At 36.7% G+C, this 12,304-nt stretch overlaps 1 protein-coding gene across 1 annotated transcript in view; it reads right to left on the bottom strand.

The window, feature by feature from the left end:
• Positions 1–12,304, bottom strand: part of VPS13A (vacuolar protein sorting 13 homolog A) — a 102,317-nt gene that overhangs the window by 32,954 nt on the left and 57,059 nt on the right. The window contains exons 47-54 of the mRNA XM_054397481.1: positions 10,771–11,068; positions 9,235–9,630; positions 8,700–8,804; positions 8,461–8,607; positions 5,095–5,223; positions 4,272–4,405; positions 2,438–2,567; positions 1,895–2,130 (exon numbers count right to left, since the gene is read on the bottom strand). Of these exons, the coding sequence (XP_054253456.1) occupies positions 1,895–2,130; positions 2,438–2,567; positions 4,272–4,405; positions 5,095–5,223; positions 8,461–8,607; positions 8,700–8,804; positions 9,235–9,630; positions 10,771–11,068 (1,575 nt within the window). The remainder of the gene's footprint in view (positions 1–1,894; positions 2,131–2,437; positions 2,568–4,271; positions 4,406–5,094; positions 5,224–8,460; positions 8,608–8,699; positions 8,805–9,234; positions 9,631–10,770; positions 11,069–12,304) is intronic.

Below are 12,304 nucleotides of genomic sequence, written 5' to 3'. Positions count from 1 at the left end.
TAAATGAGGAAGTGGTCAGTGATCTGCTATGCCACTGAGACAGACACAAGTCTATGGGGCCAGATGGGCTACACCCAAGGGTGTTGAGGGAGTTGGTAAATGTGCTCACCAAGCCCCTTTCCATCATTTACCTGAGGTCCTGGCTAACTGGGGATGTCCCACTGGACTGGAGGGTAGCAAATATAACACCCATCTACAAGAAAGGAAGAAATGAGGATCCAGGAAACTACAGACCTGTCAGTCTGACCTCGGTGCCAGAGAAGGTCATGGAGCAGATCATCTCAAGTGCCCTTACACAACACATAAAGAACAACCAGAAGATCAGGCCTAGTCAGCATGGGTTTATGAAGGGCAGATCCTGCCTGACCAACCTGATCTCCTTCTATGACAAGATGACCTGACTATTGGATGAGGGAAAGGCTATGGACATTGTCTACCTAGACTTTCAAAAGTCCTTTGACACTGTTTCCCGCAGAATTCTCATGGACAAACTGGCTGCTCGTGGCTTGGATAAGCACACACTCTGCTGGATAAAGCACTGGCTGGACAGACAGGCCCAAGGAGTGGTGATCAATGGAGTTAAATCCAGCTGGTGGCTGGTCACAAGTGGTGTTCCTCAGGGCTTAGTGTTGGGACCACTTCTGTTTTAACATCTTCATTGATGACCTTGATGAAGACAGAGTGTGTCATCAGTAAGTTTGCAGATGACAAGTTAGGTGGGAGCATTGATCTGCACAAGGGTAGGGAGGCTCTACAGAGGGACTTGGACAGATTGGATCAATGAGCCAAGGTTAACGGCATGAGCTTCACAAGGCCAAGTGCTGGGTCCTGCACTTGGGTCACAACAACCCCAAGCAATGCTACAGGCTTGGGGAAGTGTGGCGGGAAAGCTGTCTGGCAGAAAGGGACCTGGGGGTTCTGATTGACAAGTGGCCAGCAGTGTGCCCAGATGGGCAAGAAAGCCAATGGCATCCTGGCTTGCCTCAGAAATGCTGTGTCCAGCAGCAGTAGGGAGGTGACTGTCCCCCTTGTACTCAGCTCTGGTGAGGCCATACCTTGATTTCAGCTTTGGGCCCATCAATACAAGGGAGATGTGGAGGTACTGGAACGAGGGCAGAGGAGGGCAATGATGCTGATGAAGGGTCGGGAGAACAAATCTGAGGAAGAGCAACGGTAGGAGCCGGGGCTGCTTAGTTTGAAAAAGAGGCTGAGGGGAGACCTCATTGCACTCTACAACGACTGTAAAGGATGTTGTGGAGAGGCTGGTGCAGGTCGCTTCTCACAGGTAATTAGTGATAGAACAAGAGGTACAACTGCAACTGGGTAGGTTTAGACTGGACATTAGGAAAAATTTTTTCCACAGAAGGAGTGGTCAGGCATTGGAATGGGCTGCACAGGGAAGTGGTTGACCCATCACCCCTGGATGTGTTTAGAGGTCGTTTGAAAGTGGTGCTTGGGGATATGGTTTAGAGGTGAACCTTGTACAGTAGGGTTATTTGTTGGATTGGATGATGCTGAGGATCTTCTCCAATCTGAATGTTTCTGTGTTTTGTTCCAGTTATGAAGACAGAAAAATCCACTGACCCAAACCACCCAAAAACCTTACTTCTTAAAACTCTATTATCAATTCTCAAACTGTGACCAAAAATATTTCTGTTCCATGTATTGGTAAATTTGCCACACAGTTACAATCATGTGTTACAAAATCACGTACATCCAAATACAGAAAACGTATGCATTAGTATAAAACACAGTGAAAATGTTTCTCTTTACAACAAGAAAATAAAATTATTTAGCTCTGAATACTCTTCCTCAGACCTCTTTTTCCTCACAGCCTTTTCATCACAGCCTAAAATAAAATTCAGTGAATGAAAATACCGGAACTTCACATTACCTTGTAATTCCAATGTAGGACACCTCTTGCTTTGTATAATTATTAACCAATGAAATTCCAACATCTTGCAAAGACAAAACAATTTCTTGTTCTGCTAGTTCCGCTTTTACACTTTCATACGTCAATTTAAACACATTCTCATCCTCAGTGATCAGGACAATACGCTGTAAACCTTCAAAAAATGACACTAAATAGACCACTTTTCTATAATCCAGGGTGAGTATTTCCATTTTGTCCTGTGAACAAGAACAGAAGGTTCATTCTGCTCTATAAACAAATGCAGAGGTTTTATTAACACATCAACAAGAGACATTTTTAAAAGGTATAAAAATAACAATTTATATTATGAAGTCTTACAGCAGTCTCTGTCACACACACATGCTTAGTGGCACACGGTCCAGTAAAACCACTTGTTACTTCTGTGCTTGGATTTCATATATGAGATCACTGATCATATTCATTACAATGGAATTCCATACATACGCTGATGAACAGGGTAACAAATTAGACAGAATTAAAAGGTGATTTATATAATAAACATACTTCTTTTGGGGTAATTTCCTCAGTTCTGTTTCCACACCTCCATTTCAATTTTCTAGATCCTGCTGGGTCTGCCCAAGTATACAGTACTGCTTTATTCGGCTGCAGACAGTCTTCCAGTTCACTGAGGGAGCTAAACCAAAGTAATATTAAATTAAAAGGCCTGTCATTACTTCATGTCAAAGATCTTTGCTTCCTAGAACTTCAACAAGAACCCTTTAATTATTTTTTCAAATAATGAAAATACTTAAAACATTATTGTGCATGGAAAAAAACATGAAAAATCAGATAAAATACAGATGCATACTTTACTAACAAAATATACACCTTAGATTTCAGCTACTCATTTTCTTCCTTGCTTGTGATTCATCAGGAAACATTAAATGGAGGGAAAAAAGATTTCCCCTATATGAATTGCTGAAGGAAAAACATGCAGTGCTTAGTATGTGGATATAGCAGATATTCTCACACAAACAGATTTTCAAGTCTGTTTCTCCTCACATACAGTTGAAGACTGGAATACTTGTCTCCTACAGCTCTCTGAAAAAAGTGTACACCAGAAGGGGAAGCGGAGAGGCAGGTGCTTATCTCTGCTCCCTGGGATCCAGGGACAGGACACATGAGAATGCTACAAAGCGGTACCAAGGGAGGTTTAGAGTGGACATGAGGAAGCATTTCTCTCTCAAGAGGGTGGTCAAACATGCAAACAGGCTTCTTGCAGATGTGGGCAATGCTCTCAGCTTGTCATTGGGACAATGCTCTTAACATGCTTTAATTTCTGGTCAGTCCTGAAATGGTCAGCTAATTAGACTAGATGATCATTGTAGGTCCCTTCCAACTGAAATATTCTCTTCTCTTCCCCAGAGTTTTTACAGAAGGTATATATATATATATATATATATATATATATATATATATATATACACACTTGTTAAAATTACACTGAGAATGCCCAAAAGCCATGCCTAGAAAGACAGAAACTACTCATATCTACAGATAAAAACCCAAGCAAACCATTGTTTGTACTCTTCAGACAAAGAGGAACATACAGCTACAAGCTTAATTTGACTATCAACTCTTCCACTTTTCAAGTAAAAATCTTTAACTAACACTCAATGACTGAAAGGAAAAGATAGTAGAGGCTGTTTGGTTTTCAAAAAGAAACATAGAAGCATATCTAAGGTATTCTTGACACTTGCCAGAACTGCACAGTATTTGCATATAGTAGCAAAGCATTAAAAAGAAATTCCAGCTTGAGAACAGAACCACCATAGCAGTATGCAGACATGGAACCAAATTTTCACCAATCGCAGATAATTCACAGTTGTTAAAATCATGGCTGTGTAACTGTCTACCCATTTTCACTCCATTCCCTCATCTCTAATTTTTAAACCAACTTTCAGCTAAATCTCAGCCAAAAAATAGAACAGTGAAAGTCTCAAACGTAATTACACATATAACTCATTTGTTACTTATTCTCAACAGTCATTACCTGAATATTTGCAGAAAAGCCAAGCATAATGTTTATCTCCACTATGAATCTAAAAATGTGGAGGGCAAAGTCACAAAATGCCTTGTGGATGCCACAAAATGCCTCCCTCTCTCAAAAAAGATCAGACAGCTTCTTCAGCTCAGGAAACAGCTTATTTTCTTACAGAATCAGGAACCTTGCACTACACAACACATTTCTGTTAACAGTTAATAGATTTTTGGGTATTTTAAGTTAGACAGTCATTTGTCTTAGGTTTCTTAGGAAACAAGCACATTTACAATACATGAAATAACAGTTTGCATGTCTCCATGCAGACATGCACACACTAAAACTTTTCTTAGGTACCTTTGTCCATATTCAATAATTTCCTCTTTAGTATGGTTTATCAGCAGAAATGGAGCTGCACCATCATGGTAATCAGAAAATGTAATCACTGTAGAATGTTCAGTCAGGTTAACATCCACCGTAATTCCTCCAAGCTATCAGATGGAAAAACATAGAAAGTAAGTAACAGTAGTATGAATGTCTAGAAAAATAAATATAATTTAAATATTTTTGAAAATGGTTATTCTCATAAGGTAAAAATTGTCAAATACATAAAAAACCAACCTCTTTTAATATATCTTTAAAATATTCCCTGCTCTATCCAGTAGTAACAGCCACTGCATTTTGTAATCAAACCTATGGAGGAATTCTGTTCTGTCAAAACTTAGGCTGATGGTAAAGAAATCTTCCTTGAATCATTTATATGCTTTAATGCCCCCCCAAATGTTCTATTATTAACAACATTCATATACTTCAAAAATTTTGTTAGATGAAACTATATGAAACACAGAAGCATGTTTAGTAAAGTTGTTTTTCAAAGTTAGTGTTGCCTTGGAACTAAGCTGAATATTTCTCAGCTCAGCAAAAGAACAGCAGCTAAACAACATCCCTTTCAGCTACTATTGATCCACTTCACAGAAAACCACTTAAAATGAAACACCTGCTGATAGCTGTGTGTACACACACAGGAAAAGAGAGTATGAGAATAACACTTGCATCCATATAAGCTTTTACCCAGCTAAGGTTTTCCAGTATTTGATTGTATGCAACCACAGAAAGATTTGAGGATGGAAATAAAAGTTGTTTACATTGTTTTACCTAATTTCTGAAGGCAACCATTTACCTTGTTGTCCAAATGCAGTAGCAGACAGTTTTCTTGCTTATCAAAATTTATCTTCTTTGCAGGGAGATCAGAATTTTCAACTCTAACAAGCAGTTTGTTGGCATCATTCTCAGGCCAAAAAGGAATGCACTAGGACAAAGAAAAAAAACAGTATTTTAAAGTAGATGGGAAAGCAAATTAGATATTAAATGACATTCACTTTAGCAGAGTTTACCTGCTATGATTCTACCCAAAAGTGTAGTGAGTTGGATAAGAAATTGTACTAAAAAAACAAGAGTAATTACTTACTTAGACACAATAAATTGAAAGGAAGTCAGAAATCAGTAAAAATAAAAATAGTATGACTACATATTCACAAGAAGTGGACAATGTATAAGCAAACCAAAGACCAATGACAAAAAGGGATATTAGCATTACACCCCATAGTAACTCAAGTACACAGGACATCAGCACACAAGCTGTTCTTTTGAAATACTTCTAATACATTTAGAAAAAATACATACACACACACATATACCTGTGGGTATAAAACATACAAATAAAAAGATGAAGCGTTAGGCAGATAAATCAGAAACCACGTTCTGCTCTTCATAGTCACAGCCGTTCTGGATTTACAAATACCACAGACAATCTTTCTTCAACAGTTTACACACCAAATGGACAGGGAAAATAAACGTTTTAGTTGTAACCAATGAAGTTTAAAACCAATTTTTGAAGTCCTACCACAGGAACAAGCTATGTTTAACAGTAACTCTCAACCAGCAAGAGCCAAAGTCTGTCTACATATACCAGGTTTCCTGTATTTCAAACCGTTCACCTGCAATATCCAGGACTTCAGCAGCATCATTCTCCAACACAGGTTAAGAAATGAGATTTTTCGATTTAACTGCATGCGTGTGTGAGTCCTAGAATTAAATCTTCAATGGTGAAAAACTAGTTCACTAACTTACCATGCCACTAAGTTCCCTTTCCCATTGTTTCTCACACCACAGGAAGCAGGAAGACAAAGGAAAAAAATATGGTTAAACAGTAAGGCTGAGGGTGTTATTTACAGCAACATATACCCCACAGAGAGAGGAAATTTAAATTGTGTTGTAAACTAGCATAATAAACAGCAAGTAAGTCTCAACATTAAAATGAAGAGAGAGTTCCAAGGAAATCCAAGAAGAATCAGTCAACAGTAAAGGAAAGCTTAAAATCAAACCCATGTAAGTAAAAAGGATTGGCTATGTAAGTTACATAATCAACCAGAAAGAACTAAAAAATAAACTTTTGCTTTTAGCTATATATGTCACAAAATGATGATGCTCTCCTTCTCCCTCTCTTTTTTCTCTCCTTCCCTCGCTCCCCTTCTCCCCCCCACCTCGCTCCCCTTTTCCCCTTCTCAAGATGTATGTATGTCAGCTGTCTGGCACTATATCAAATTAAAAGGACTGTCCTTTCAACAAGCTTTTGATTTTTTTGAAGATCAAAAAGAGTAAAGTGCAAACTACTCAAAAAAAAAATCACAGACGTTAATTTTAAAAATTGAAATCTAGTTTAGCTGGTCAGAAATGTTCTGTATCTCAAGAACACGATCAGATGGGAACTTGTTTCTGGAAATCTGTCCCAGTTGCCTAAAGACAGACTAATAATGGCTGTACTCTTCCTAGATTTAGGAGAGAGGATATTGCAGGGTACAAAAGCCTTGGCAGACTTAACTCTCACAGAACTGATCTTACAGAGACTGCTTATCAAAATGGAAAATAGTCATCATGTGGAAAGGCAAGCAATTAGCGGAGTGACATTTACAAATAATTTAGGAGGGGACAGGGAGTTCTTGCTTGACCTCTACTACTCCATTTGATAAATGGCCACAGCTAATCTTTTCAAAGGTATTAGGAGTGATCTTAACATCTACAGAGATGTGATACATAAGAAACAAAAGATGATTAAGATCAGTTATTACAATTATGAAACATCTAAGAAACAATGTTAGACAACCTAGAAAATACCGTAAGTGTATCAAAAACAGCTGATTCACGAAAATCAGATTATGTATGTAGCAATGTATCTGAACTTTCAAAACTACTACCTTTGCATAGTTTTTCAGAAAATTTCTGAAGTTCCTGCAAAATAATTTTATTCTACTAACTCGATATGAAATACAAACCACAGAACATCACAAAGTAATAAAATCTGACTATGTTTTCAAAGAGGAAGAAGTCCAATATGAAGAGGCCCATGCAACTTACACGTTAACCTTTGTCATTTCAAAGCTTTATCAATGAACTACTGGAGGACTACGCATGTGAAGAACTCAAAAACTACGTAGAGTCAAAAAGTTTTGGTTCAGAGAAACGTAAGAATATTACAAAACAGAACAAATGCATAGGTTTAGGAGAATCAGACTATTTTTCAGTAAATCCAAACGTTTTAAAAATAATGATGTTATGTAAAATTGCAGTGACTTAAACACAAAGGTCTAAATACCATTGTGTATACTTAAAAATTCACAATGGGAACAAGAACAAAAAAAAAAATCAAGCAAAGTTGTATCATTTTAATAAACTGAAACATAAATTACATGTTTATTCAATAATTATTAATAAAATGCACACTTTCACTCTTCCCATAATTTAGTATAGATCAATTTCAGCTTTCACAGACCTTCACCCCAATCAGGTGTTGCTTTTCCTACTTGTGCTGAGGAAAGTCATGATTGTCTTAAAACACATGGAAAATGTGATTTTGGGATACTGCAGTGCAAACAGCCAAACTGCACACCCAGACTGTGACAGTCTAGACTTCTGCAGCACACACAAAAATTCAAAAGCCATTTTCACACGATTTGGCCTGGGAGCTAGTGATACCTCTCTGGAAATGATGCATTAAGCACTAAAAATCCTGCTGTGAGACTAAATCGTGAAGAACTGTTCGGAGCTATCTAAACTGATCCACCTAAAGCATTTACTTCTTATATGAAAGTGACAGAACATGTACTAGAGTCAGGCAATCATAACACTGAACAGAAGTTTCAGTGTCACTACAGAGAGTCATAATATAGTAATAGTACAGGTCTTTTCCTTGTACTATTTATGATGTAGGTAACAGAAAACATTCAAATTACAATGTAATCCATCTTTACAGAATGTCCTACAGCAACATGAAGAAAAAACAAGATGATACAGATCAGTTATTGAAAAGGCACAACACATTCAGATATTGCCACTGAACCCCAAGCATGGCTCACATTTTCCATCACTGACTGTTCCAACCAATTTTATTGGATTTTTTTTTTGCTGCTTTATTTAATTTTGAGGGGGTGGGAGTGGTTTTTTTGCCTTAAAGAAATAACTCAGAATAGCTTTCTTTATAGAAGTTTACCTGTTGCAAAACAATAGGAATCCACTTTTCCTTGCCTTCTTCAGCAACTTCCAAAGTGTACTTGCTTCTATTTGAGATCATAAAGAATGGAGTGAAAGTTACAATTCTAGTAATGTTAAAACTGCTGTTGTTTATGGTGACACCAACCTGTGAATAGGAAAACATCGTTAGAAGTACACTGATCTTTTCTTACCTCTATCTTCTGAAAGTAATAAAATTGAAAGATAAATTTAACTCACTTGATATTCCTTTTTATGACTCTTGCATTTCACAGAACCATGACTTCCAACAGTGTCCAGAGAAAATGGATCAGACAGTTCACTGTCAGTTACCATAAGCTGCACCTGTAAGCATTCACATAGATTCATCTCAACATTAGCTTACTACCAACTAAGACACAACCTACCAAACAGCATGGCAAGCATTCATTTTTCAAGTACCAGAGCTTTTACACTTAATACACAACCTCTATGTCTTATTTGGAATAAGGACTGTTATTAATGGAGTCTAAACAGAATAAAGGAAATTCTTTTATTTAGCAAAAACTTCTCAGTGAATTTTATTACTCTCAAAGGTAATAATCCTTGTCTTAATGCCTTTCAAGCATATCTGACAAGCCACATTTAAGATCTTGTCTTTAGAGACAATCATAGGTTTTATCACTTTTACAGATCAGAGCAGAGCACACTGCAGATAACTTTCAAAGTGTTAAAAGTGTTTTCATACAACAGCAAAAGGGAGTACAGAGCTGTCACATTTTGCAAAATATTATACCTTGTTATTTTGGAAGAAGTTTTTGGGCTGGAAAGAAAAAAGGAGTGGCTTTTTGTAATCCGGGGGATGCTTGCGGTGAATTCCATCAGCTTTGTACTGCAACATTCGGCCAGTCTTATTTACCATCCAGTATGGGCTGTGAACTGCTATAACCATCTGCCCAGTTGTGTAGGTCACGTGGACAGCAATATCCAGTTCAGTCTTATCCAACTCTGTGACGCAGTAAAACGTTGTGAAGCTGATTTCTGGTAGATTGCTTTTTATATGGTACTCACTTTTCCAATTTTGATCAAGATAGTTAAGCAACTGTAAATCTAGTTTTGTTTGATCCAAGACTGCATTATGAATCTGGGCTGAACATCCCTCTTGTAAGGTGATGTACTTGGTCCCATCTCCCTTTAAAAAAAAAAAACGACACAAACAAACAAGTGTGCATTTACAAGAGTCACACTCAAAAGTCATAGCAACTTTTATCTTCTAGCTAGATTTAAAAATAAAGATACAAATTGTTTAGGCAAGATTTTAAAATGCTTACTGAACTATGTTTCATTCTTAAATGTCTATCTTAATATACCTTACAGAAATAAATATGATGAGCATGCATAGATCAACACAAAAAAATAAAATTAAAAAAAAAATCTGTCACCAAATTCACATACAAAAATATATTTCAATGAGAGATTTCCTAACTCAGTATTTCTTTCATTACATTTAAATTTGTAAGACAAACACTTAAAAAAGCCTGTTATTTCCACAGAGGCTACTGTCTATAGCATTTGTGACAGAATTCTGATGACATTCTACTGTTTAAGTCCAAATACTAAATATTAAGACCATCTGAAAAAAAAAAAAAACTTTTCCATGTCTCCAATCTGTATTTCTATTATCCTAAGTCTACATCAGTAAGTAGTGGGACACAACCATATCAGATCCACAGAATTTAACATCCAGTGCTGAGTCCATACTGCACACATTTAAGGTGTTTAACTTGAGAGTAGCTCTCGTCTGACCCTGGAAAGAATGTCTATTAAAAGTCAAAGTAAACCTAATCATTTAATTTAATCTAAAAATAATATATTCTTAAGCCTGACACTAAACTGCAATTCAAGTCAAACATCTGGCAAAGAAGTCAGGCCTGTGAGAATTTGTTAAAGACAGGGTACTGTTACGTCACTGACAGTATGTAAGATGCTACTGTAGGCTGACCCAGTCATAGTTTAGATGTACTGTTTAATTAGGCTCAAGCTGCTCCTGAGCAACTGAAAATAACTTTAAGAGGCCAAACTTGTACAGCTCAAGTTTTACTTAGCATATCTAATGTGCAACTTATTACTAATGATTAATGCCACCACTTTTCAGATTCTGGTACTGCTTCATTTCTGTAGATACAGACTTGTATTTACAGGATCACAAACCTGCCTCACAAATATTCTAACAGAAGCCCTTTTTTCAATACATATCTATAAACATATCTTGACCAGTTCATCAGCTTTCATATCATAAGTGGGAAACATCATTAAAAAAAAATAGAAATACCTCTGCAGAGTAAGTGATTTGATAAGGAAGAAGATTATGGAGAAGAACAGAAGGCCATAAATGAACAACATAAGGAAAATCCCACTGATCTTCTGCACAAAACGAAGATGTCAATGTGTCTTTTGCAGGAACAATATTGATGATAAGTGAATGGTTGCTTGACCTCACGGATTGGCACTTCCTTTGCAATAAACTGTCAACATTTCTCATAATTTCATCAAATGTAATTCCTTCACACATATCATATTCTCCATCTGCTCCATCTTCATTGGCTAGAGGCTGCAAACTCAGTATGGATCTGTAAATGAAAATTTTTTTTTAAACACTCAGTGTGAGATTTTATTTTTTAATTACCAAAGAGTATTATGAGTATTACTTGAGTGCTACTTGGATTTTGGAAATTTCTGACAGTAATTCATTGCCTGCATTTATCTTCCTTAAGGGAGAGGAAGAAAAATGTGGTCTGGATCCCAAAAGTTAACAGAATTGTACTAGCTGGTGCTTTTTTTCTTTCTTTTTTTCTGGTTGTTTTTGTTGGGGTTTTTTGTTTGTTTGGTTGGTTGGTTTTTGTTTGTTTGTGGGGTTTGGGTGTTTTTGTTCCCTATCTCCACATATTTCCCTTGCAAAGGGCCTGCTGGAGATTCACTGGAAAAGACTACTGAATTCCCTTTCAAGTGCTTCTCTAGTCCTTTTCCGAGCAAAAGGTATGGGTAAACAATCACTCCTATGACAGATCTGCAGGTGTCCTGCATAACATACCCCACATAACATTCAGTTTACGGATTATTTGCACACATGGCTTTTGTGAAGCAAAAGCTTTAATCCAATCAACTGCTCCTACACTGAAGATTAGTAAGTATTTCCTGACTGCCTAGTGGAACTCAAGCATATATATGCCCAGTGAATCAGAATGTCACTAGACAATGTTAAATAAAATACAGATAGTTAGAAATATTAATGAGCTTACATTATCTATAGTAAAATTTAACCCATTTGCCAAAAATGTACACTACTATCATCTTAAAAAGCATGGAGTGCTTTGGGGAAAACAGGGAAAGTCTCTGTAATTACGAAAAACAAAGAAAACCTATATTCCTAGAAGCTGGTGACAGTTCAGTTAAATTTTTACAAACTCAGTCACTGAAGTTTTAAGTGAGTATTAATTTGAAAGTGCTAAGAGCTATGCTGAACACCAACTAGAAGGCTGACAAGCATTTTAATACCTAACCAGTGGAGTTTAAGTGTATTTGATTTTTACTGCAGAATCACACACACACAAAAATCTAAAGAAGTCTTTAAAAAAAATAGAGAAAATAAAACCCCAAACTGTAATGTATCACTAGACATGACTCCAACAAGAAAAAAAAAAGTCTGCATTACGTGGATAACAATCACTGTGTTCCTGCAGCATTTGGGCTCAGATTCTTAAAGTAACTTAGCTAATTCAAGTTGTTCGGTAAAATGGATTTCAAGAGTTCCAATTCATGAATCAAATAGTATTTTGTTTAACTCTGACTAACCAACAATCATAGTA

Source organism: Indicator indicator, chromosome Z (genome assembly GCF_027791375.1).
Source record: "Indicator indicator isolate 239-I01 chromosome Z, UM_Iind_1.1, whole genome shotgun sequence".
Taxonomy (NCBI): Eukaryota; Metazoa; Chordata; class Aves; order Piciformes; family Indicatoridae; genus Indicator; species Indicator indicator.
This window is presented reverse-complemented; position numbering and strand designations above follow the sequence as displayed.